We start from the raw sequence: 27,325 nt of genomic DNA on the forward strand, positions 1-27,325 counted from the left end.
ACCCCTGCGGCAGCGTCAGCACCAACTCCCACACAGTGTTTTCCACAGCAGGCCCTCTTCCGCTGGCAGGTCCCCGTGGCCTCTCCAAACTCCATGTCAGAGAGACCACAGCCGTGGGCTGGGAAAGCCGAGCTCATTCCCTTCACTTCTGTCCACCAAAGCAACGAGGATCCAGCGACATTCCAAAGCCAAGTGGACACAACGCCCGCTTCTTCTGAGTTTTAGACACCTAACATTACCACGTTCGACCTCCTAGCCTGGCTTCAGCCACGCCAACCCTCTGCCATGTCAAAGGTAGCCAGGGCCAGAGTAGAGGCGTGGGTGTGTGGCTCTTCCTGCACACCCAGCTCCAGATCTGACATTGGGGAAGAGCCCTGGACCGGCCATCAGCAACTCGGCTGGACGCCAGCGAGCTCAGGGGCTGGTGTGTCGTCTGCAAGCCACCTGCACTGACAGTGCCCAAAACCTGCCATACAGAGGGAGGCCCCAGGGACCTGCATCTTGACGCACTCCCCAAGTGATGCATCTTAAGCGGGAGAGCCACTGCAGTCCCTGTGATCTCCCGGGCTTTGCTGATCCCCCTGTAAAGTGGGACAGCAGTGCCAGGCGACGCTGCAAACTTGGGAGGAAAGATGTCTGCAAGCTCTAAAACAGGAATAAAGGAGCAGGAGTAGAGCGCTGCCTATGTCCGGGACCACCCGCTTTAGGGGGGTGTCGTTACGATCGTGTTACATGCTAGCCTCTCGGGCTGACGCTGCTCGCCACCAACCTTAACCTGCACTCTGTGTGACAGGCAGAAGGCAGAGGGGACTCTCAGGGGCTGCCACTCCCTGCTGGACAGCACAGGTCTGGTTTTCTACGACTCTGGCTGGGCTCGCCCTTTGCCCAGGAAAGATCTTGTGTTACCACGCTAGTTAATCACTGAGCTTGGGTGCAGGCGTGCAGCAGCGCTGGCCGGCTGGCAGAAACGGGAGCCACAGGTATAATGTTACATTTTCAAGGGGCCAGACTGTAAGGAGGAGGAGGCAAAATTAATTTCTCTTAACCCAATGTATCTCAAACATTATCACTTCAACAGGTAATCCATATAAAAGCCTACCAATGAGGTATTTCACATTCTTCCTTCCAGACTGTTTCTGAAAGCCACTTAGAGCACATCTCTGCTTGGACAAGCCACACCTCAAGGGCTCAAGAGCCACGCAGGGCCTGTGGCTCCCACCGGACAGCACAGCTCTAGAACTTCTGTGCCTGAGCCTGACCCCTGGGCTCTGGCAACACCATCTCCACCTTTTGAGGGGGTAACGACTCCCACAGGTGCTAATCTCTGGGTCATTTAACTTCTAGGCTCTTTTATCAACCAATTCCCTGACTAAACTTCCTCTGTTTGGACAAATGCAGTCTCGAGGTGTCTCCTCCAACGTATCTATTAATTGAAAAATGAGGAGCCCGACAGACCCCACTTCAGCCAGGTGGTCCTGGTCAGGATCTCCCGTGACAAAACAAATCAACATCATGGCCTGCCTAGCACGATGTTCTGAGGATTCAGCCCCTCTAAGGTGCTCTCCCACAGTGCACAACGTCAAAGCAATGACAAGGGACACCTGGCAAACCAAACTGAAGAGCTTCCCACAAAGCCAGTGACCAGCACTTCTCAAAAGCGTCAAGGGTGGGGCTGGTGTTGCCGTGGGTTAAACCATTGCCTGTGTTGCTAGCATCCCATGTGAGGGCAGGATCGAGTCCCAGCTGCTCCACTTGTGATCCAGCTCCCTGCTAATACACCTGGGAAAGCAATGGAAGATGGCCCAAGCGCTTGGGCCCTTGCTTCCCATGTAGGAGACCCTGATGAAGCTCCTGGCTTCTTCACCCTGGCCCAGCCCCAGCTGTTGCAGCCATTCTGGGGAGTGAACCAGTGGATGGAAGAACATTCTAACTTTGCCTTTCAAATAAATAAATTTTTTTTAAAAAATTTAAAAAGTGTCAAAGTTGTGAAAGACAAGAAATAAAAAGACAGTGGCATAAAGTGAATAAAGAGACATGACAAAATGCAAATTTGGATCTTCTAACAGAAAGAGGGCATTTGCAGAAACACTGGTGAGATCTGGATGAAGCTGGAACAGCACTGCACTCAAGTTAATTTCTCTGTTCTGATCTCATACTGGATTATGTAAGATGTTCCCATTAAGGGAAACTAGGAGACAGCAAACACTCTGTGCTATGCTTGAATTTAGCTGTCAAATCTACAATAATTCCAAGAAAAATATCTTTATATGTAATACACATACGTAAGTACACAGGGTATACAGGCATGTATGTGTACACACCTGTGTATATACATACACATTTTTAGAATATATGCAGAAACCCACATGTGTGTGATGCTCGAAGTGCTATAAGAACAGCCCCTCTACTTTATATTCTCTCCTTTGAAGCGTCCCAAACCCTTAAACTCCAGGTGCACAGCGCCATGACATCCCACGGAATGGTGACTCGTGGGGGTGGGGAGGGGGGAGCCTGGCCCCTGGCTGGGTGGGCCCACCTGGGAAGCCTGCACTCATGTGGAGGCACTCATGCCAAGGCTTCACGTGTGTCCCAGTGCAACCTCGCCCTCCTTAGTAATCTGAGAACAGCTCCAAGCTCCTGTGAGGCCACTCAGCTTTGTCACCTTAACTCGACGCCCCGAGGCCAAAAGCCATCCCGAGCGAGCGCTCCCCGCATGGGACCCACAACAAGGCACTTCCCACACAGGAGGGGCAGCTGCGTCAAAGAGCAGCTGCACACGGAGCGGGGCCAAGGAGCAGCTCAGAGGAGGGAGGCATGCGCAGGATCCAGGAGAGAAGGAAGGGAGCAGCCCAGGTGCCCGGAGCACGGGGAGCCCAAGCGTGCAAACAGCGGCAGAGCGTGGCTGGCAGGCCAAAGAAGACAGACCCGTCTCCTCTCTGGACATGGGCCAGAGCTTTGGCTAGGAAGCGCCTCCTCGGAGCAGGCACCCGAGGCAGAGCTGGCCCCACTGGGAGAGGGTCAGGGGACGAGGGTCTGGTGCGGTCTCACTGCAGGGTGGTAGGGATGGAAACGAAGACGTGGCTCTGAGAACACAGAAAAAGCAGCAGGTGCACAGGTTGACCTGTGTGCAGGAAAGCGAGCAAGCGGAGGGGTCGGGTGGAGTCCACAAAAACCCCTTGCAGAGCCCAGCCAGGCTGGAGACAGGCACAGCCCCTTGCAGGCGGAGTGACAGGGGTCCTGGCCATGGGCTTTCCTGACACCCCAGGGCAGAATGCAGTGGAACTGCCACAGTCATCATGCCAAGCCCCTCCCACCATGCACACGGGGCTCCCAACTCCCAGGGACCTCGACTCCATGCTGATGCCATCCATCAGCACGTGTGCCTCCTCCCGGGGGCTCCCCCTCTCTGATCCACAGTCCCTCCCATCTCTGGCTTTTCTTGGCACCAGGTGTCACCTCCTGCCTCTCCTTTGCCTTCTCTCAGCCACTGTCCAGACACAGAGTTCCCTGAACCCATCCTGGTCTAGATAAGATAAGATGGTTCTAGAATGGAGAAGCCCCCTCACCACACCCCTCTCCTCTGCCCATGTGCCGGAAATCCCACGCACGATCCTTTGTCCTTCAAAGCAAGCAGGCTCACAGCTCTGAGCCTTGTTAACATGGGAGTCCTCCAGGGAATAAAGGTGGTGGTTGATTTGAAAAGGCATCCGACAGAAAGAGGCAGGAAGAGAGGGACACATTCACACATGGGAGGGGCCGACGCTGTGGCACAGTGGGTTAAAGCTCTGGTCTGCAGCACTGGCAGCCCATATGGACACCAGTTTGAGTCCCAGCTGCTCCACTTCCATCCCAGCTCTCTGTTAATGTGCCTGGGAAAGCAAGAGAGGATAGTCCAAGCCCTTGGGCCCCTGTACCCATGTGGGAGACGCAGAAGTTCATGGCTCCTGGCTTCGGATTGGTCAGCTCGGGCTGTTGCAGCCACTTGAGGAGTGAGCCAGTGGACGGAAGACACCCCCCACCCCCATCACCGCCGCCATGTCTCTACCTCTCTCTGTAACTGTCTTTCAAATAAAATAAAATCTTTAAATATGTATATATACACATGAGAGCAATGAACATGGAGCTCACGAGGGAGGGTTCAGGCCTTACTTTTTTTTTTTTTTTTTTTTTTTTTGACAGGCAGAGTGGACAGTGAGAGAGAAAGGTCTTCCTTTGCCGTTGGTTCACCCTCCAATGGCCGCCGCGGCCGGCGCGCTGCAGCCGGCGCACCACGCTGATCCGATGGCAGGAGCCAGGTACTTATCCTGGTCTCCCATGGGGTGCAGGGCCCAAGCACTTGGGCCATCCTCCACTGCACTCCCTGGCCACAGCAGAGAGCTGGTCAGGCCTTACTTTTAAAACCGGAAATAAACAGACCACAGGGCGGAGACTTAGCAACCCCGCGAGTGCAGATGCTCCCTCTGTGCTCTTCCCTCACAGCACACTTTAAGGCCTGACAACAGTGGAGATACGCATGCGCTCGCTGACATCTGCCCTGCAGGACGGTCAGTGTGGAGCGAGCAGACTTTGTGGAGGGTGGGAGAGACAGCGAGGTTCTGAGCACAAGGGGTCGGGGAGAAAGAAGGGAAAAGCTCAGAGTGGGGGCTGACGCTGCTGCCCATGGTGGCGGCCGGGGCGGGGAGGGGGGTTCCTTTCCAGTGGCATCTGACATGCAGGGAACAGGCCCTGCATTTAGCAAAGAATGCCCCATGGTTACAGCCAAACCAACCTGCTGAACCAGCACAGTGGAGAGAAACAGACCAGCCCAAGGGGCAGGCGTTTGGCACAGCAGTTATGACATCACTTGGGACACCCGCATCCTACATCCAAGTGCCTGCATTGGAGCCCCTGGCTCCACTCCCGATTCCAGCTTCCTGCTAATGTGCACCCTGGGAGGCAACGGGGGATGACTCGAGTACTTGGGTCCCTGCCACTCAGGTCTGGTTTGAGTTCCAGGTTCCTGGCTCAGCCTGGACCAGTCCTGGCTGTTGTGGGCGTTTGCAGAGTCAATCAGTGGATGGGAGATTTCTGTCTTCCAAGTAAATAAAACAACTTAAAAAAAAAAAAAAAAACCTGTACCCACCAATAAATAATGTACAAATGGGAACCTAGTATATGATATATAAAGATTGGGGAAGGGTGGGAGTAAACACACAGAGCTGAAAACCCAGCTAGGCAAGGCAGAAAAAGGGACTCATTGTCTACCTCACACTACCCGTGGAAAACGCCTTCCAAACTGATTAAAATGCAAGCTGTAAATGTTAAACGACATCAAAGAGCGAAGACATATGAGCGCAAAGCTACTTCAATGTGCAGCACCTGGATTCGCTGTCAGAACACATAAGAATCTCACTGACGCCCAGGCACTGCGCTCAGACCGTCACGTTCATCACCACTCGCTCCCACAGCTATGGACACGCCTGCTTTCCTCTCTCAGCCAACAGTGAGGCTGACACATGCAGCGTCAGGCAACCCACCCAGGTGATGAAGCTAAAATGTCGCAGAAGCAGCAAAGGGCACGCACAGGTATTAAGTCAAAGAGCCAGAAAAAATGACCAACATAGATGCAACATGCAATCTTGGATTTGACCAAGAACACAGAGGGTTTTTTTTTTTTTTTTTTTTTTTTTTGCTATGGCATTACTGGGAAAATATAAGGTCAGTAGATTAAATAATGGTATTGTATCAATGTTTACTTCCTATACTGTGATTACATAAGAGACTATCTCTGTCCTTAGGCAACAGACACTGAAGTATTTAGGGATTAGGGCCAGCACGTGGCAGAGCAGGGAACACGGATGCCTGCAACACCAACATCCCATATGGGTGCTGGTTCTGGTCCCAGCTGCTGCACTTCCAATCCAGCTTCCTCCTATTGGCTTGGGAAAAGCGGCAGAAGATGTTCCAAGCGTTTGGGCCCTTGCCACCCCTGTGGGAGACCTGGATGAAGCTTCTGGCTTCAGCTTGGCTCAGCACTGGCCATGTGGCCACCTGGGGAGTGAAGCAGCAGACAGATGATCTCTCTGTCTCTCCCTTTCTCTGTAACTCTAACTTTCAAATAAATAAATAATTTTTTAAATGAAGTGTTTGGGGATTAGGGAGTATCACATCTGTAATTTACCCTTAACTTATTCAAAAAAATATATTACATGTAAAGGTATACATATATTTATTGCTATAATAGATATTTAGGGAGAGAGAACATGGGCCCAAATGTGGTCAAATGTTAACAACTGGAGACTGGCTGAAGGATTTGCAGGAATTATTTGAACCATTATTGTCATTTTTATATGTTTGAAATTATTTCTAAATGAAAAATGATTTCAAGGATGACCTCATGCAGGCCTGCTTAACCCGGGGCATCAGGACTACTGGGGTGTTCTGAAGGCCCAAGGGCTGGGCCTCCCCACAAAGCACCTGACTTGAGAAGCGTGTGTGTCTACAACCTGTCCTAGGTGAGAACACTGCCACCCCGAAGACCCAGCTACCTGCAGGCAGGAGGCTGTCTGACCACTTCCTGTAAGCCACATGGGCTCACTGACCAGGACAGGGGAACTGGAGGAGGAGGTGGGACCCAGGACTGGTAGCCCCGAGATCTGGCATGTCAGGGAGACAGGATGCTGCCCAGAGCTGGGATTTGTTTAAAAAAAAAAAAAAAAAAGTGGGTAGTTAAGACACCAGTTCAGGTATCCACCTCACATACTGGAGTGCCTGTTTGAGCCCTGGCTCTATGCTCCATTCCAGTTCCCTGCTAATGCAGACCCCGGGAGGCAGCAGGTGTCAAGTAATTGGGTGTCTGCCGGCTACATGAGAGATACGGATTGAGTTCCAAGCTCCTGGTCTCAGCCCTCGGCATGGGGCCATTGTGGGCACTTCAGGAGTGAACCAGAGGATGGGAACTTTGTCTCTCTTCTGTCTGCCTCACAAATAATAAATAAATATAAAAATTTAATAAATAAAATTTCAAACCATTAACTGTCCTGCTGTACAGACAGCTGAATGTAGCAACTATGAGCTTGAGTTCTTGAAGTAGAGAATCTCAAATGTGTACATTGCCCAGCTTTGTGATCTGGGGTGAGCCACTTCACCCCTAAGAGCAAGTCTCCCTGCCCCATCCCCAGGAATAACAACAGAATCTGCCAACAGCCGAGAGGTGGCGTCTATGGTACCTGGAGGCAGACTGCCTGGTCCAAACCACCGTCCGGCCCTCTATTTGCTGTGTGACCTTGGGAAGCTCATTTAATCTCTCTCTGTTTCCACCTCCTCACTTGTAGAATGTTGACACCAGCTCACAGAGCTGAGGCTGAATGAGTTCCAGGTGAGACACCTCAGGCCCTGGGCAGCTTCTTCGCCCGCACTCCACCTGTGACCACCTGCTCTGGGCTTCCTTGCTCCCTGGGCTCAGGGCAGGCCACTCACTGTGCTGGCCTCCAGCTCTCCCCTCCCCTGCAGGCCACCTTGCACAGCAGCCACACTAAGACCTCCAACGCCACTTTGTGTCCAAAACTGAACTCCACCTTTGCTCCCCAAAGTGTCTCTTTGGAAAGTTCTGGATTGTTCTATGCTTTTTGCTCAGTCTCAAATCCTCAGGGCCGCTCATGGTGTTTGTACTTTCCAACTATACCTAGACCAATGGCTTCTCATCACCTCCATAGGGACCACACAGTTTGCCTCTCACCTAGACCAGTGAACCGGCTTCCTGGCCTCCTGCTTCCTGTCTTGCTCACTCCCCAGCCACATCCCAGCTGTGGCCTCTCACCATGGACTGCCATCCATGCCGCAGGAAGATCATCCCCCTTCACCAGTCCTGCCACACACACACACACACACACACACACACAGAGTCCCACATCTCTCAGGAAAAGGCCAAGACTGAGACAGGCCTGGGAGGCTCTGACATTGGCTCTTCACTGGCTTCCACCCGGGGCAAGCCCCCAGCGCACAGCTTTAAGCAGCCTCACTTTCTCACCTTTTTCAAGTCTTCACTCCAAAGGCCCCTTCTGAGCGAGCCTTCGGGCCCTTGCACCTCTCTCAGGTATCAATCACCTGCTAACTTCCTGTTTCCTGCCTTCCCTGCCACAAGTAAGCCCCATGAGGACAGGGATCTCAGCTGGTTCTGTTTATGACTCTGCCCTCAGAGCCTGCGGCTGAACGAGTACAAGTTAGCGCTAGTTGTATTTCACTTCATGGCCAACAGCACCTGCACAGAAAGAAGCCATGTAAACAATGACCCCTTATGCTAAAATCCACCACCAAACAATGTCTAGGAGATCACGCGAAACAAACAAGCAACTCAAAACTCACATGCGTGCTAGAAGGACAGCTTTGTAAAAGGTAACACAGAATTTTAAAAAGCACAAAAATTACATTAGTTGTTGTCCTAAAATGATGATGTTTTTCCAACTGTTGCTTTAAAAGTAAAATACAATTGTAGCCTACATAGAATGGACCAGCCATTCTGGACAGCAATCTGGTGAGAGTTTTCCACATTCATTCCAGTTCTCAGCAACCACCCAAAGAAGCACTTGGATTTGTGCAGGAGGTGCGGCGTGCTCACCCGCATTCACTGTTTACTTATCCTGGCCACATGCGCTCGCTGACCAGGACAGGGGGGCTGGAAGGGGAGTGGGACCCAGGACAAGCTGCAGATCCACAGTGATCCTCCAGAGAAGACTGGCCTGTTGGAGAGACAGGATGCTGCCCAGGGCGCAAAAACACACAGGGCCAGGTGTCTGTGTATACCTCTGGAAGAAACCTAAGTGTCCATCATTAAACGAATAGCTAAATAAATCCATACTATACACCACTGTACAGCCCGGAAAGGCAGCACCGCAGCCATAAGCCTGGAAGTTTCCCTAGGACATACAGTTGAGCTACTGAACATTTCCACTGGTTCTGATGCATGACTTTCAAATACTCTATTTCTGTAAGGCGTTTATATGCCAGTTAATGCATTACAAAGATGAGGAAGTCAACTGTCCAATCTCATGGGAGGTTGAGTCAAGGCAACAGCATGAGGTGCTGGCTAAGGGGGATTTCACTGTGACTGTCTGGATTCTGTGCACCACGCAAAGTCTGTGTATGGCACTTGTGTGACTCAAATGTGCTCACACAGAACGAATCCTTCACGCTCAAGCACCCCAGGGTCCTCCTGTGAACGCATTCCTTCTGTTAAACCCACCATGGGGCGCCTCATCCTGCGAGCAAAGATGCAGGGAAAATGGATTTAAGAGTGGGAGGAAATGCAGTAATGAGATAAACAGGACCGAAGAGGGGGTGGTCAGGGTAGGCAGAATGAAAGAAGAAACATGGGGGAAGAGACAGGAAGGAAGGAAACACCAGGCCCATCTCCACGCTCTCTCTCTGAAACATCACCTTGCATCTGAGACAAAACCTAGGACTCCAAGCACTTGCCACCAACTGAAAGGACGACAGGAAGCTATCATCAGCCTCAGTGAGTCTTAGTGGGACCTGTTAAGAATGTATTGCAAGGCTGGCGCCCTGGCTCAATAGGCTAATCCTCTGCCTTGCGGCGCCGGCACACCGGGTTCTAGTCCCAGTCGGGGCACCAGATTCTGTCCCGGTTGCCCCTCTTCCAGGCCAGCTCTCTGCTGTGGCCCAGGAGTGCAGTGGAGGATGGCCCAGGTACTTGGGCCCTGCACCCGCATGGGAGACCAGGAGAAGCACCTGGCTCCTGGCTTCGGATCAGCGTGGTGCGCCCGCCGCAGCGCGCCAGATGCGGTGGCCATTGGAGGGTGAACCAATGGCAAAGGAAGACCTTTCTCTCTGTATCTCTCTCTCACTGTCCACTCTGCCTGTCCAAAAAAAAAAAAAAAAAAAAAAAAAAAAAGAATGTATTGGAAAATATGTCTTAAATAAATGCATCTATCCACTCTTCAACAACTGTAGTTGTCAACCCAGCAGGGCATCAGGGTCATACAAGGACTTATAAAAATGCCAGTGTTCACGCTGTGGCGTAGTGGGTAAAGCCGCCACCTGCAGAGCTAGCATCCCATATGCATGCCGGTTCGAGTCCCATCTGCTCCACTTCTGATCCAGCTCTCTGCCCTGGCCTGGGAAAACAGTAGAAGATGGCACAAGTCTTTGGGCTCCCGCACCCGCATGGGAGACTGGGAAGAAGCTCCTGGCTCCTGGCTTCAGATCAGCGCAGCTCTGGCCATTGTGGCACTCTGCTAATGGCCTTGGGAAAAGCAGCAGAGGATGGTGTAAGTGTTTGGGCCCCTACCACCTACAAGGGAGAACTGGATGAAGCTCCTGGCTCATGACTTTGGCTCCTGGCTGTTGCAGCCATCTAGGGAATAAACCAACAGGTGGAAGATCTCTCTCTCTCTCTCTCTGTTTCTTCCTCTCTCTCTCTATAACTCTGGCTTTCAAATAAATAAACAAATTTTGAAAAAAAATTTTAAATAAGGGATTTGGGAAGTATTGGGAAATTCAAAACATACATTCTCTTGGGAACTCATCTAAGAAAGGAAGCTCTGTCTGTCTGTCTGTCTGTCCAGTCATCCACGTACCCTTTCTCCCTAGCTGTTGTTGGGGCGGGGGGAACAGAGCTGGACTAGCAGCATGAGGTGCTCTTCCTGAGTGTCCACTGTCATCTCCTGGATCCCAAAAGGCAGCTGCGCCAGCTGCAGGGCAACATTCTTCTGCATTCCCTTACGTTCTCAAGGCTTCCAAATTCTCCACAGTCTTCCGCTCCCGGAAACAGACGGGCAGCCCGGGACGTTCTCGGTGGTTTCTCTTGGCTCCCATTTAAAACAGTCATCAGATTCAAGAAAAACATGCAAAAGTGCTTTAGCAGACACACTTCCCACAGGCTGTGTCAATGGGATGTGTATCTGTAAAGATTCGTCTTAGGGAGACACATCAGGCCCCTGCCTTCTTCAGTGGGCCACAGCTGTCCTTCCTGGGTAGCTGGCCCCACAGGTATGGCTGTGAGTTGGTGTGGGGGGGGGGCAGGGGCTGTGCCCCGTGCCAAGAGCGTGCAGGCATGCCACGTAATCCTGCCAGGAATCCCGCCAGGTGTTTGTGCCCTTCCAAGGGCAGATGTCTAAAGAATGTGTCTAAATGCCAAGAGTGGCCTTGTTCTGCACAACCACCACTGATTTCACACCCCTCCAGACTCCTACCTCGCCCACCACCCAGATTCGGGCCTCCAAGCGTGAGTCAGGCCCAGGAGTCCTGGGAGCAGGAGCCAGATGGGCAAGGTGGAGAGTAAGGGCTGGGCAGTCCCAGCGCCCTGCTCTGCACTGGGACAGCTCCGCAGTCCCCAGGAGCCCATCTGAGCCAATGGGAGGGGCCCCATCCACAACTGTCTCAGCACCGCCCTCCTCTGGGGTCAGGCTTCAAGCTTCCTTGGACCCTCCCACTGCGAGGGCCTATTCCAGCTACAGGAAGCTTCCGAGGGTGCCCAGGATTCCACAGCAGGGAGACAGGCAGCACAGCCGGGGGTACCACATGGAGGTCAGCACTAGGAGGCTTCCAGGGGCCAAGAGCTGGTGCCTTTACTTCCTGCCCTCCCATCCTACGCAACCCACAGAGGCTAATTTCCCTTGGACATGGTCCAACCACGCCCCCTGCACCACCACCACCTCCCCCTTCCACTCCAGGTCATGAGACTGTTAACCGTACAATAAGGATGGTGTAAATCACCAAAGGAAGTGACATGAATAAATTAACACACCAGACAAGACCCCGCCACCCTCCGTGTAGTCATTTGCAGAGCCACCTGCCATTTCTCTCCTTGCCTTCCTCGAGGGCTTTCCTCCTGGATGGCAGCCACCCCCGCCAACACCCTTTTGTTCTTTCTTGAGATCCACAAAGATGGCTCCTGCGCCCTGCTCTGCGTCCACAGCCCCTCCTGCTGCTGTCTCCCGCCTCCCCGCGCGCGCAGGCGCACACTGCCTTTCGCCACCAATTACCGCATTTCCTCCGCCCCACTCAGGGACGTCCCTCCTAGCTGTCTGGCTCACTGCTGCTGGTCCCGGGACTCCAGCGAGTCTTCGTCTCACCAAGAAGAATCCTGATCACCGAACCGCCGACCCTACCACTCCCCTCCTCGCCTGGCTCAGTGTCCTGGCTCCATTGCCATCATCGCCCCCCTCTCTGCCTCCTTCCACTGCTCCCAGCTAAAGTCACCTCCCCAGCTCTGCACCTGCACCTCCCTGGAGAAAATGCCACAGCTGTGTTGCAGGTGTCATTTTAGATGCTTAGTAACAGACCATGGATGAGCAGCTGGGACCAGACACCAGGCCACTGCTCCAGTCACTGGCGGGGCCACCCCCAGCTACCCCCAACCAGGTTGAAAATGCTCCTGTTTTGACCTCGTGGCCCCAAGCCTCACCACGTCTCTCTCCTCCCACAGCTGAACTCCTCAGAGCAGTTACACAAGGAGACTGTGGTTTGTGGGGAAAAAAAAAAAATTGAAAGTTAAGTTTATTGTGATAGAACAATTTTAAAAATCCATGCATATGATGGATTTTCAAAAGGTTTATGGAAGCACATATTATGGAAAAACTACATGCCTTTAAAATATATTTTGCACCAAAAATAAACTTATTTTAATTCCCCTTTTCCGTGAACTTGCTGAAGCACCCCCGTATTACACCCCTTGTCTCCAACCCCTCTCCTGCTCTTCCTGAGTCAACCCCGGACCCTCAGCTCCATCCTCTGATAGAAACCTCGGTCATCGTGAGAAGCCCGCACTCACCTGGGAGACGGGGGACTGTGTCTTCTGGCTCTCGCCGTCGCCCTCCGCCTTGTGGGCCAGCAGCCCCTGCACCTGGTACTCCAGCACGTAGCTGTCAATGAAGCGCTCCAGCTCCTCGATCTCCTGGGAGCGGCTGCTCCCAGCCCCGGAGGAGGCCGACGCTGCCGAGGAGTTCTCCATGCCCCCAGCTCCGGAGCCTGGCGCGGGGCTGTGGGAGAGAGGAAAGACAGGCGCCATGAGACGCTGCCCGAGGCAAGGCCGGCGCCTGGTTTGGGACACGCTCTCTGCCCCGGGAGAGCCTTCTCACCCCTCCTGGTATCTTCGCCTCTCCACAGCCCTGCAAGGTCAGTGGGGCCCTACCGGACCAGCCGATGGGAATGCCCGGTGGACACACACCCTCAACTGGCCTCCTCTGCCAGCCTGTCTTGGACGCCAGGCCGGCTACAAGGGAGGTCGGAGGTACTGCAGGGGCTTGCTCTGGGCTCTCAAGCTCAGTGGCCATCCACTGAGGGGCTTGTGAGTCTGCTCATCTGTGCTAAAGGGAGGAGCCACAGGACTGGAGGCTTCAGGCTTGGGTGGTACCCTCAGCAGGACAAAGGAACCCAGACCTGAAGGCCAGGGCAGTTGAGTTGGGATCAATGCATTCTAATGGTGCTGGACACAGTCAAGGCTAGGGGTAGGGGCTGTCCAATGCCTCTTTTTCCACCTGCCACTCAAGGCCTACGGCAGTCTTAGATCCCTCCCACCATCAACATCCATCTCACCTCTCCTGCTCCAACAGCTGTCAAGGCCTATGGCATGCCTGCTCCAGCCCCTGGCCATTCTGCCCTCTTTCTCCAGCCCATGTCATATGTAGGAGGCAGAACTGTAAGATGGTCCCAGATGTACACCTTCTACCAGTCAATCAAACACATACCCCTGGGAAGGGATTTTGCTGGTATAATTAAATTCCAAATCATTGACCTTAAGATAGGGAGACTCTTCAAGAGGGCCTGACCCAAGCACGTGAGCCCTGAGCATCTGGGACTAGAGGTCCAAGACAGAGGAAGACGCAGAAATCCAAAGCACGAGAAAGGCTCCGTGCACTATGGCTGGCTTGAGGGAGGAGGGGCGCGGGCAGGGCATGTGGGCAGGCACCTGTGGTTGAAGGCAAGTGCCAGTCAGCAGCGGGCAAGGACACGGTCACCCCAGTCCTACAACCAGCAGGGAATAAATTCTCCTAGGACCCCGTGAGCATGGGAGCAGACTGTTTGCTCCAGAGCCCCTGGGAGCCCCAGACGAGACCGCAGCCTGGTCCACACCCAGGTTCCAGCTAGCGCTGGGAGATAAAGAACAGCATCGTCCTAAGCCGCTGGGTCTGAGCCATCTGCACGCAGCGAAGGAAAACTAACACCTGATGCTCTCTCCTGCCCCTGTGTTTCCGTTCATGCTATGTCCCTCCCCTTCCTTCCACCCCCCAAGCCCAGAGGTGCTGACACTCACAGAAGCCTAGAACAGGGCTGGAGAGGCCTTCTGCCGTTAGTGCAAGTCTCTGATTTAGTGGTGGGCTAGGAGGCAGAGTATTCCCCCAGCGTGGCTCCACGTACAGATACGGTAACCTCTGCTAGCCACACTGGGCACACTTCACCCTCGCAACAATCCTGTGTATGAACTGGTGTAATCACACTACATAGAAGACACAGGGGAGGTTCAGAGGGATTCAGTAACTTGCCCAGGTCCACACAGCAGAGTTCCAGGTCTGCGTGACTCTGCCTACACGGCCCCCTCCACCCGCCTCTTCCCACCTCCCCTCCTGGCCGCTTGCTACTCAGGTCCGCAGGACACCTCCCAGTACTCCGACGTCACCGCTGCCCTGCCAGTGGGCCATGACTCCTTCAAGGGCTGTGTGTGCGCTTCGCACTCCCCGGCTGGGTGCACGGTCTGATGGGCTGGGCACCTGCAGGCTCAGGGCCTGGCCCTGGTCAGGTGGCCTCAGCTGTATGGGAGCAGTAAGGTTCAAGTCCACAGAGGGCTGAACAGGAGCCACCTGCCGGGGCAGCAGAGGCCAAGGCTGTGCCTATTATTCCCTGAAGACTTCAGATCTTATCAGAGGCTTCCTGGCACACTGGACATGCACAGTCAGAGGACCAGGCTTTGCAGGAACTCTACAGAAGCCGCTTCCAGGAGGGTCAAGTGCTGGGCTCTGCCTGGGGCAGACCCCTCTAGCTGCTCTGCTGGGCTCTCCCAGGCATGGGTGAGTCTCCCAGGCCACCAGCAGCCATCCCATGTCCACACTGGCCCACAGGAAACAAACAGTCACAAGAGCAACCCCCACGTTTTGGTGCCCACAGGGCAAAACAGGACACCTCCGTGGGTCACTTGTCTTGGACACCCCTTGTGTCCTCACGTCCTCTCGATCACCCTCTTGCTCTGGTCCTTACTGACAGATCAGATCCTCACAGTGAGACCCCAGAGCACCTTACTCTGGCTGCCCCAAAGCCTGCTACCCAGGGCTCCTCAGACAGCCAAGAGGCGCCCGCAGGAGCCACATGGCCCTGCCTCCTGGAGCGTGAGGTGGTGATGCCGTGAGGCAGCCTCAGCAGGGAAACGCTCCCCTTTGGTCTCCGGGTGGCAGTTCTGAGGCGCATCCCAGCTGTCCCTCAGCAGGGATTGGGGGTGGAGCCCAGCTGCCTACAGCCTGAGTAGACCCAAAGCACCTCCCTGGCCCACCTTTCCACTCTGCCCCAAGGATTTCAGTTCCTGCAAGACAGGGGCAACAGGCAACCACAAGGCAGTTAAAAAGATAATAGAAAATGGAATTAAAACATAAATTTAGGAAGGCAGGGTTGTGGCATAGGTCAAGCCTCCACCTGCGGCACCAGCATCCCATATGGGCACCAGTTTGTGTCCTGGCTGCTCCTTTTCTGATCCAGCTCCCTGCTAATGCACCTGGGAAAGCAGTGGAAGATGGCTTAAGTGCTTGAGCCCCTGCACCCACATGGGAGACCCAGAAGAAGCTCCTGGCTCCTGGCTTCAGATCAGCCCAGCTCCAGCCATTGCGGCCATTTGGGGAGTGAACCAGTGGATGGAAGATCTCTCTCTTTGTCTCTCCCTCTCTTTGTAACTCTTACTCTCAAATAAATAAATAAAATCTTAAAAAATAGATAAATTTAGGGCAGGAATTTGCTTCAGTGGTTAAGTCACCACTTCGGACATCTCAGTGTCTGGTTCAAGTCCCAGCTACTCTGCTTCTGATCCAGCTCCCTGCTAATGAGCTGGGAAGCCTGGGGAAGATGGCCCAAGTGCTCAGGCCCTTGCCACATATATAGAAGACCTGGATGGAGTGCCTGGCTTCTTTCTAGCTTTGGCCTGGCCCAGACCTGGCTGTTGTGGTCATCTGGGGAGTGAAGCAGCAGATACACAATCTCTCTGTCACTCTACCTCTAAATAAATAAATAAATCTTAAAATTTTAATATATTTTCACTTTTACTTGAAAGGGAGAGAGAAAAAGAGAGAGAGAGAGAGAGAGAGAGAGAGAGGAAGGAAGGAAGGAAGGAAGGAAGGAAGGAAGGAAGGAAGGAAGGAAGGGAGGAAGGGAGGGAGGGAGAAAGGGAGGGAGGGAGGGAGGGAGGGAGGAAGACTGAGAGATCTTCTATACACTGGCTCACTTCTCAAATGCCCAAAATAGCCCATGCTGGGCCAGGCCAAAGTCAGGAACCCAGAACTCCAACCAGGTCTCGCATGTGGGTGGTAGGGACCCAAGTACTTGAGCATCATCTGCTGCCTCCCAGGATGCACAATGGCAGGAAACTGGATTGGAAGTGGATCTGAGACTCAAACCAGGCTCTTGATACAAGATGCAGGCATCTAAGCCGTGATTTAACCTCTGAGCCAAAAGCAAGTGTTCAGGACCCCACCCCGACTCCATTTTTGTTGTTCCACTATAAAATACACATAACACGAAACCTCCGTTTTAGCCATTGGAAAGCACACAGGTCAGTACTTAAGGACATTCACAAGTCTATGTGACCTGCATTACAGTGACGACCTTCATCAGCATCCCGCCGGAAACTCTGCTATTACCCCACTCCCGACCCCGGTACCCACTGCCCCACCTCTGTCTCTTTGAGGTCTGGATACTTTCCCTTCCGGATACTTTCTACAGAGACTCCTACAGTATTTGTCCTGCTGTGACCAGCTTGTGTCTCCTAGCATTCCATGATACGGTTCACCAGGCTGTAACAGGTGTCAAAAAGACGAGGGAAGCCCTGGTGTCACAGCCATACGTGTGTGTTTACCAGGCTAGGTTTCTCCCTGTGTCCAGGGATGCACGCTGGTTGTCTCTGTGTCTGGCTACTGGGAAGAATGTTGCCTGAGCAGCGGTGCACAGTATCTTTCTGGGTCCCCCGTTCTTAGGAACTGAACATGGGAGCTCCGCCCCATTTGAGAGGCACGTGGAGTGAGAAGGAGCAGGCAGCCCCTTAGCAGGCTGGTGGGGATGCCAGGAAAGGGGTGAGTTCCTGCTTTGCGGCCTCCTGCATAAGCTCTGGGGGCCTTGTCTAGCTCAGCTTCTCATTCACCATAAGACCAGGCAGAGGAAGCCCCAGACAGCCGGGAGGGAGGGCCGATCAGTGAGAGCAAAGGAGGAAGAGGGGACAGGAAAGAGGGTGTCTGCAGCCATCAGGGTACAGAAGGCACGGGGGCAGGCAGATCCGGGAGCACGCCTGCACAGCTGTCCCCTGGCTCTCCTCCTCCCCACCCTGCCCCACCCCCCACCAGGTGATGGACTGATGGACGAGGCAGAAACACAACGGCCAGCAGCAGAGCAGAGAGAGTGCTGAGGCTGCACTTTGCTCCCAGGGCATCACAGGGCGGGCAGGCTTTGAAAGGGTGCAGGGGCCTGGGCTGCACTGGGCCGGTGGAGCGGCGCTCATGCCTAGGCCTCCCAGAGAGTGCTTAGGTCAGTCAGACTGGGACATATCTGTGGTTGTCTGAGGGAGGGGACAGGCCCTCAGTCCGCTGGGGCTGCGCTGTCTGTAAGGGACCTCACCCTAGCCCCTGCCAGTCCTGGGGCAGCCCTTGCCACAGCCACCACTCCCCATGCCTGCCGTGGAAGCCCCAGAAGCCCAGCTGACTGTTTTTAAGGCCCAAAAAAACAAAAACCACACACATGGAGCCTGGTAAAGTCACCTTTCTCCACGCTAGTGTCCCCTCCCCTGGGCCTAGCGTCAGCAGGGGCAGCAGAAGCAGTGGGGCTGGGCCAGGCGTCTCTGGTCTCTGTCTCGGCCCTGCCTGGGAGGGCTCACAGGCTACCTCCAAGAGCCCCAGCTTCTGGTTCTGATGCCAGGCAGTGCCCTGCAGGCGCAGAGACAATGGGCTGGTCCCAGCCGCAGTCTTTGCCGCCTGTCTGCAGGTGACCAGTGGTGTTAAGTGCTGTAAAGTTAGCAGATTCTTTGGGCATTAGGCCCTACCACCCCTTCCATCCCCAGGGTCAACTCAGCACACTGCAAACCACACGGGACTCGCCTGCTCCGCTGTGTGCCAGGCCTTCTGGGCATCCAACGTCACTCTAGGCTCTGTGTGGAGACAGCGCTGGACCCGCCACATGGCCTGCACTTCTTCAGGCTCTTTCTTTCTCCTCTGCCCCTCGGCACCCACCCCATGGCCCAGAACACCCCTCTCACACCTCACACAGGAAGCCCAGCTAGAGCTCGTGTCTGCTTTGCTGGCTTGCTTTTTGGCTTTGGGCTGTGACAGAGACCCAGGCATGCTGCAGGGAGGTGGGAGTGCCATGGATCTGGTTCAAAGCTCCTGAGCTCAGTGGCTTAGGGATTTATGGGTCTGTCCTCCCCCTGCCCCCATCCAAGCAAGACAGAAACTCGGCATCTGACACAGCATCTGAGCTGTGGGTGAGCAGGGAGCCTCCTCCCTGCTCCCTCCTCACTCCCCAGATAGCCCCATCCCCATTGCTTGCCTTGTGTTAAAGCCACGCATCAACTTCACTGGAGCCCTTGCCCCATCACGGCCACAGCCGCTGGCTAAGCAGCCTGGTGCAGCAGCACCATGCCCTGGGCTCTCTGCCAGCGGTTCCCTCCTGCTGACCCTACTGCACACATGCCGGCTGCTGGCTGCCATAGCCTTGGTCCCCACGGTCCCCTCTCCCCATCCCACCTCCACACAGGGCTGACAATGACACCTGCACCCAGAACACACAACTAGGGCTAGAATTCTCCAGAGGCCGCTCTGCTGGCAGAGTGTGGGAGGAGGGAGGTAGCTCCCCAGGAAGAGGATGCCCACAGCCCTCCCCAAGGAAGCCATGGGAATCTGTTCACTGCCAACGTCCCCTGCTGCCGCCCACAGCCCACGCTCTACCTCCTACACAGACAGGATTCCAGAGAAACGCCGTTTCCCGGGCAATCAGCAGCTCTGGAGCGCTGGCCACTCCCTCCAGTGCTGACCTGATGACTCAGCCACGCCGGGGCTGGCCAAACTAAAGCAACAAGGATTTGGGGAGGGCCTGCAGGTATACGAGCCTCGGGTCCCCACCCCGGGAACGGGAAGGCCCAGAAAGCCAAGCAGCTGCAGGCAGGTGACCTTGGAAATCAGCAGTATTTTCTGTCCCAGGAGTCAGGGACATCTGGCGTCTTCTAAAAGTCTGACCTTCCCCTCAACCACCGCCAGTTTAACTCTATGTCACCCCAACATCAGACAGGGAATTATTCAAATTGCAGGTCTCAGCAATTTAGTAGGTTATCAAATAAATGCTATGAGTCATGATGACAGCATTAAGAAATATGTAACTAAACTGAAAATACCAGAATGTAGCACACGCGGTAAGTTTAGCTGTTGCTTAGTGGAGCTCTGACTTCACCTACCAAGGGAAAATATTTCTCTTTGTGAAGTGTGGTCAAAAAAGTAGAAGTCAAGCAGTGCTTCCCGAAGTTTACTCCCCAGGCATTTTGTCAAAAATGCACGCTCAGATGCAGTAGATTTGAGTAGGGCCAAGGGTCTGCATTTCTTTTTCTTTTCTTTTCTTTTCTTTTCTTTTCTTTTCTTTTCTTTCTTTCTTTCTTTTTTTTTTTTTTTTTTAAGATTTTATTCATTTGAGAAGTAGAGTTACAGAGAGTGTGAGAGGGAGGGACAGAGAGAAAAGTCTTCCATACGCTGGTTCACTCCCCAGATAGCCCCAACAGCCAGCGTTGAACTGATCCAAAGCCAGGAGCCAGGATCTTCTTCTGGGTCTCCTACATGGGTGCAGGGGCCCAAGGACTTGGGCCATCTTTTACTGCTTTCCCAGGATATAGCAGAGAGCTGGATTAGAAAAGGAGCAGCTGGGACTCGAACCAGCTCCCATATGGGATGCCAGCGCCACAGGTAGAGGACTAACCTACTGCGCCACAGCACCGGCCCCAATCGTCTGCATTTCTAACAGACTTCCAGCAGCCAGAGGATCACACTCTGAATAGCTGATGTGTAGAACCCACCCACCACTCACGGGGTCTGCATCCTGGTCCTCCCAGCTACCTGGACAGCTCCCTGAAGGTAGGGCCGCCCTCTCCTCCATGACCACCCAGGACCCAGGGCAGAGCTCAGCCCCAGGGCAACCTCTACAAGCTGAAGGACCATGGCCGGGTGGGCCGTGGGGTCACCACCTCTGCCCTGGACTCTCAGAGCCAGGGGCACTTAACAGCATCTGTGCGGAGTCCCATGGTGCCCAGCAGGTCTGTACACCCTGCAGGGGGTTCCTGAAACCATATCACATGACCTCCATCGCCCCTCAAGAGCCCAGCTTCTCCCTGTGCAGATGAGGACTCTGGGGCCTAGCAAGGTGAGGACAGGCTGGGGGCCACTCAGGTGCCCATGGACAGAGCCCAGGGTAGGGGTGGGGAAGGCTGGCTGACTGCCAGCACTTCAACAGTCTGCCATGCCTGGAGACCCTCTGCAGTCACCTCCCTCCTCCCTCAAGGGAGCCCCCGGAGGACCCCAAGTGCAGTTCTGGGTTACAGTCACAAGCCTCAGGCAGCAGGCACAGCACATATGTCCCCCATCACCCTCACGGTCCGCACACCCTCTGCAGAGCCCTGGACCGAGCCCCATGGTCCCCTCTGCAGATGCCTTGAGAGCTTTATTGAGTAGATAAATGGGGCTCAGGCCTCCTGAGAGCCACCTCCATGAGGAACTGAGGAGCTGGACTGGTCTGTGTGGGGAGGGGAAGGACACTGTGCCAGCCATGGCTGGCGCCCAGGAGGTACCTGAGACACAGACCCTGAGAGGGAGTGAGTGAGAGCCCTGTGGGCGTGAGGAGGGTGCCCAGGACAGTCCCCCAAGGACACCCCACTGGGGCCTTGATGGGCACGGCCTCTCAGAGGAAGAACATTTAAATGGCAGCCTCCACCCTGGCAGCTGGGCAAGACCAATGGGCAGAAGGGCATGAGGGCAGGCTCTGGGAGCTCCAGCCCCTGCTCTATCCCCAAACATCCCTGCTGTCCAAGTCTGTCCTGCCCTGGGCACCTGAGAACCACCGGGGCCTCCACTAGGCTGTGGTACTGCCCACTGCCCACTCCCTGGTACCACGCAAGGTTGCCCATGATACTCTCTCACCCTCCTCTGGGCTGTCACCCAACTCTTGCCCTGCTCTTGAATTTTTTATCTTGAAAAGACTGCATGGTGGTTGAGGGCCCTGCTTCATCCTACACCTGTCTCCACCTAGGGCCCAGAGCAGGCAGACTGGCCTGGGGCTCCCCTAGTGTCCCACAGTGCCCAGCACACTCCTTCCCCAGGGTCTGCTCCGCTCTGCTGCCTGTGCCCCACTCCTGCCAGCTCCTACAGTGTTAAAACCAAAGGATGCCAGGGTCTCCCTACCCATCCCCCCAGCCCTACCCCCACCAAGGTCACCCAGGCCTCCAACCTCTTCCCACATCACTTCAGAGCCTCCTCAGTCAAGTTCATCCCACTTAACATGTGATGAGCACCTGCTGCACACTGGACACCATGGACACCAGATGATGGCGAAGTCACAGGTGAAGTGGAACAAAGCCACACGGGGCCACAAGCTTCAGGGCCACAGGCATATCACTGGCTGGAGCCAAGCAGCTCCCTCACCGCCCCATTCCTAGACAGGGTACCATCATGGCCATGGGTTCCAGTGCTGGTTAAATCACAGCTGTGTGTCCCTGGGCAGTCTCAGCCTGCCTCCTCCTCTATAAGGCAGATTGAAGATGAAAACGCCACTCTAAAGTGTTGTGACAACTAAATGAGATATTGCAGGAGAGAAGTGCTTAGTACACTTAGGTATACAGCAAGCACTCAATTATGTGCCGTAACTATCACTCAACGTCACAACCACCCGATACCCCTCACTCTGTCCTCTGCCTTTCCTATATCTCTGCCTCTCTCAATTGTACCCTTGCCCTCAGGGCCCACGGTCAGGCACAGCTCCTCCATGAAGCCCTCCTTAGCCACTCAGCCGTCCCTGCTGTCACTGCACTCCATTTCTCCAACAGACCTCACCCCTCCCTAATGTCTCCCTGCTTTGAACTCCAGGTGCCCTCCTTGGTTCTCCTGGACTCCAGTCTCTGGGTTGACCTCAGCTCTGCCAACCACATGGGCTCACAGGGACCCGTTCTCTGTAGGTCCCACCCTCAGCTTTCAGAAGCCTCTGGGTTTATAGGCTGAGAGTAAAGACAAACTCAGAGCATGCAGGAGGGCAGACTGACAGTATCCTGCTACGAACCCAGCAGTGTAGCCCCGAGAACACCTCAGGTGAAGGCCAGAAAGTCTCCTAGTGCAGTAGCCCCTGCACCTCAGACCTTCCTTCTCAAGTGACAGTCTCTCTCCAGTGTCTCTCAGCTCAGCTGCTCTTGGCAAAAGCTTCCTGAGCCAGCTGGAGCACTGACAGTACCAAGCTGTTTCCAAGAGCATGAGGGGGTGTCGGCAGCCCAGGACGGGTTCCACAGAGCAGGGCTGTGGCCTGTGGGCCTGTGCAGCTGGTCGTTAGAACTAAGAGGCCACGGCTGGAAGGCGGAGCTGGCTCACCTTGGAGAACCAGATCCCTTCCCACCCATCTCCATCCTCAAGGGCAGGTCAAGCCCACCCTGACTCCCTCCACCCACCCCCCAGCAGCTACTCCTGGGCCCCCTGGTCCTCCGCACCCTTCCCATTCTCCCACCACCTTGGATGATTACCTAGCCCGTATAGGAGCAGACACTGCTACAACATGGTTTGGGGCCATGTCTGGACCGTGGTGTGTTGGTGTGGCCAGTTAAATATTTTTTAAATATTTCAGTCAACATGTATAAGTCAAAAGATTTCAAGTCTACATTTCTGGCTTTCCTTAAAAAAAAAAAAGAAAAAAAAAACTGTAAGACCTAGCAACCCTGGCCCCCTTCCCACACTGCAACCATTATTTTGGACTCAGTGGGGCTGACCCCTCTGAACTAGGCATTACATCTCCAGTTCTCCACAGACCCCAGCATTCCCTAATGCCTCCTCACAAGGCACAGCCCTCACTCACACATGCCACCTCCCTGACTGGGATCCTCACAGGCATGTGACCTGGAGAGCTCTCCACAAGAGAGTAACTGGAGGTGGTCATGACCACAAAAAGACTTGGAAGCAAATCAAGAACAAGGACGGTCCCCTGGGAATTACAATGTGCTGTCACAACATCATTGCAAAGAGGAAGAAAGCAAGGCTTCTAAGACCGGCATGACTCAACCCTGGCCTGGAGGAAGCAGCCACAGAGCTATTACGGGAAGATGGGGTCACTGCGCAGGGCTGCGTGGGGTGGAGGAGAAACCACACATGATGTCACCGCAGAAGGCAGAGCACGCCCAGCTCTGTCTGGGGACAGTACTACGGATTGGATAATAGTCCAGGTGGCCCCCAAAGGCTTGTGTGCTGGAGACCTGCTCACCAGAGTCAGGGTCAAGGCTGGAAATTAACCCCTTTGCGATGCGTATAGGGGAGGCCTTGGAAAGTGACTAGATTGGATCAGACCATAGGGTAGAGTCCCTGTGATGGAATCCTGGTGCTCTCCAGGGAGAAGCCACATGGAAGAAGATGACGAGCAGGCTCCCTGCCTCTCACTGCCTCCTGCTTCCCAGTGTGGTTCTCTCTGCCTGTGTTTCACCATCCAATGCCCGTATCAGACACCGGACCAATGGGGCCTCCCAATCACAGACTGTGAACCTCCAAAAGCATGAGCCGAGTAAACCTTCTTCCTCAGTGGCTTCTCACAGCTATTTTAGTTCAAGCAACATGACGCTGACTTAATACAGACAGGGAGGGCGGACGGGTCCATGGACATCCCATCGCTCCCCTGCATACCCCGCCACAGTCCAGCACAGCCCTGGTGCAGGCTGAGAGTCTAGTGAGCTAGACCACAGCTTTCAGAGGCTGAGCCCCTGTCTGCTCCTTCCCTTGCCCTGAGACCCAGCTGTGGGCCCACCGTGGACATTCCACTAACCTGTGGGAGCTCCAAGGCCCCCAGAACGTAGACAATGGGCAGCAGGTGACAGCTGCTCTGCCTCCTTGGTATTAGCGGGAGAGCAGCTGCTGGCCACAGCTGGGCAATGGGGTCCCGGCTTATTCCCACGCTGCATCCCCACTCCTACAGTGCAGCTACAGGCAGGTCCCTCTGCTACTGGGTAGCCTTCACACATCTCACTCAATGCCAAAGCTTGAATGTAGAATCTCAGTTTTGGCCCAGCACCCAGGGCTCTGACAGCTCTCCTGGATGCCCAGTGAACTCCAGGAGGCAAAGAACCCGGCCAGTACCAATCCAGGACCTTGATCCCTGGAGTGGCCTGCAGACCAAGGAGGAGCACAGCCCTGGCTGCCTCTGCCTTTGTGTGGTGGGCCCCAGAGAGGGCGACTCCTGCCCAGGTTCTTGCTTAAATATCAAAGCAAATCACTAACACTGCATTCCCCAAAGATCATTGGTCGCTAAAGAATTTTCCTCTAAAACTAATCTTTCCCAGCAAAATCACAAATGGCTCCCCCCAATATCGAAAAGATAATAACAACTCAATGTGTATTGAGCATTCACTACGTGCCAGGCCCTGTACCGAATGCTCGTCGTAAATCAGTTTAATCCTCAACACAGTCCTATAAGGTGAGCGTCATTTTTGCTCCCCTTGTACAAGTAAAGAGATTGGGGCAGACAAGTAAGCACCTAGCTAGAGAGGCTTAGTCAGAGTTGGAACCCACCCAGAATGGCTCCAAGATATGAACAGGAGTGGGATGCCCAGAGCTCCATCTCTTGTTTGACATTCCCTATAAGCTGCTATACTCCACGGTCACTCCTGGACAAGGCCTTGAGGCCTACTTCAGGTCAAGGCTTTGGGCCCCGCACAGAGGAGGTTGCCATCAGCTCTGAACACTTCCAGCGGTCAGAAGTCCCTGGGAAGGCCTGGGAGGCAGTCCTGGGCCCCTTGCCTCTGAGGTCTGCTCCGCCCAGTACCATCCTGCCAGTTACCTCCCAACTCCCCTTGGCTCCAGGCAGGAGAGCGTGCATCCTCACTTCCCTTCTACAGACGGGGACCTGCGGCAACACGCCAGTGGCTGGCAGCAAGGCAAGGTGATAACACAGCCATCCTGACTTGAGCCCGGCAGCGACATCCCAGAGTCCCACTGCTTTGCGGCACAAGCCAATGAGTCTGCTCCATGTTCCCACCAGGCTGAGCTCTGAGGGGGCGGAGCTCAGAGGGATGATGGGGAAAGGGACAGGATGCAACCAATACAGGTCTTAAGAGCTGTGAAGACGTCTGGTAGGAGGCTATGAGCATGTCAAGCTCTGCAGACCACAAACATTTGCAAGCTCCATCCTCTACCTAGGAGAGCTCAGAGGTCCCTCACAAGGGATGGATGAGCCCGAGACCAGGGCTCTTGGCCAAGGCCACGGTGACGGCTCAGGAAATGTCAGTCTCCTAGGATTTCCACAGTGTGTCCCTACACACCATGGCTGAGTACCTGGGAGAAGAGGCGGCCAGAACATCTGACTTCAGGCTGCGTCTGTCAGGAGCCCACTCTGGCTGCATTCTTGAGGCCTGAGAGAACCCTGTCTGTCCTTTTGCTGTGTTTCCAGGCCTGGCATAAAATAGGACACCAGCAGAGGCCCACAGGGAGGACGATGAGCCCCCACCTTGCCTCTGGGGCTGACCTAACAGCTCCCTGCCCAAACTAGTCTGGGACAGATGCTCCAAGGACTCCCAGAGGCAGCCGGATGCCCCCCAGAGAGGGCCTGCGGGTGGGAGACCCTGGCGGCTAGTCTTGTTAGTTCCTCACAGTCCCTGGCTCCACTGCCCATTATTCCCACGGTTAATTTCACCCACCAGAGCACGGTGGCAGCAGATTATCTCTTTACAGGCACCCATAGAAGTCTACAGTCACTTACAACAGCAGGGAGCCCCTGAGTGAGTAACTGGCAGATAATTAACTGAGAAATCCCTACGCCTTCTGCAACCTCCACTAAGACGCAGGAGAAGGAAAGTCAGAAAGGATTTTCTTATCTGTCTTAGATTTCTTAGTTGTAGCTCCGTCCTTCCATCCGTCCACCCATCCATTCATGTGTCCATTCAGCCATTCAGCCACCCATTCATCCATTCATGCGTTTAATGAGCACCTACTCAAGCGGAATGTTAGGTGTGAGCGACACAACAGAAAGGCAGAAGGCTAACCAGGCAGTTAGGATATCGTGACTCGAGTGCTGCTGGAGCCAGAGGGGCAACCCTAACACACGAGAGAGACAGGTTATCTCGGAGCAGCTTGAAGAATGCAAACACAACAATTCGATAGCAGAACCAGAAGAAAGCAAAGGCATCAATGGTAAGACCCACCACTACTTTCTGAGCCACAGAGAAAAGAAACAGTACTGCTGGTGAAATCATGCCATACGCCTCCAGACCCCCCACGCAGAGCAGTCAGTACACAGGCCCACGAGGCTCTGAGGCTGTCTCGTCTCGTTCTGGGGCGTTGCCAATGCTTCCTACCTTTGGTGGCATTGGTTAGCATGCACGAGACTGGCAAATCTTGTTTATTCACAGCAAAGTGTAAGACTGTAGCTGTTCCTCCAACAATGAATATTGGCCTTTCTCATCTCAAATTGGTGCCCCGCTGCCTAACTGTACCTTTCGGTGTCTACTTTAAGTCTCAGTGAGACCTCTCCGAAGACACTGTGAATAGCGGTTGTACTCAGCTGGCGCATTCACAACCCATCGAGGTCCACTGAGGTTGCAGCAGTATGAACAGCACGCCGCGCTCACACAGGCTCAGGCAACGGCGACATCACACCTGCCTGCCATCTGCCAACCGCGAGGGGGCCGTGCCAGCGAGAGCAAGATATATCAGGCTGTGAAAGGAACATGCTGAGGGAGCCATGAAGCAGGCAGGCTGACCGCTCCTCGTACAGGTGAGGAGACGCGCGCATGGAGCTGTCATGGGCCCACCCCAAATGCCAGAGCCTGGACGGAAACCCTTGTTTCCTGAGTTTCGTGCCAATGCATTTTCTTTGCATCCCCCCAGGCTGCCTCTGCCTTGCCTATTCTTGCTGTGAACACCAGCGGCATGCGAGCGCA

The 27,325-nt window shown here is 54.4% G+C and overlaps 1 protein-coding gene across 9 annotated transcripts in view; it reads right to left on the reverse strand.

The window, feature by feature from the left end:
* The window catches only part of CTIF (cap binding complex dependent translation initiation factor), a 301,086-nt gene that overhangs the window by 196,447 nt on the left and 77,314 nt on the right, over positions 1-27,325 (reverse strand). For 7 of the 9 annotated variants that reach the window (XM_017344168.3, XM_017344167.3, XM_051851238.2 and 4 more), the window contains one exon: positions 12,770-12,977. In XM_017344168.3, the coding sequence (XP_017199657.2) occupies positions 12,770-12,949 (180 nt within the window). In that variant the 5' untranslated portion in view covers positions 12,950-12,977. Of the gene's footprint in view, positions 1-11,788; positions 11,929-12,769; positions 12,978-27,325 lie in introns of those variants that run through there. The other 2 variants (XM_070050196.1, XM_070050195.1) reach the window with 2 other exon arrangements.

Source organism: Oryctolagus cuniculus, chromosome 10 (assembly GCF_964237555.1).
Source record: "Oryctolagus cuniculus chromosome 10, mOryCun1.1, whole genome shotgun sequence".
Lineage (NCBI taxonomy): Eukaryota > Metazoa > Chordata > Mammalia > Lagomorpha > Leporidae > Oryctolagus > Oryctolagus cuniculus.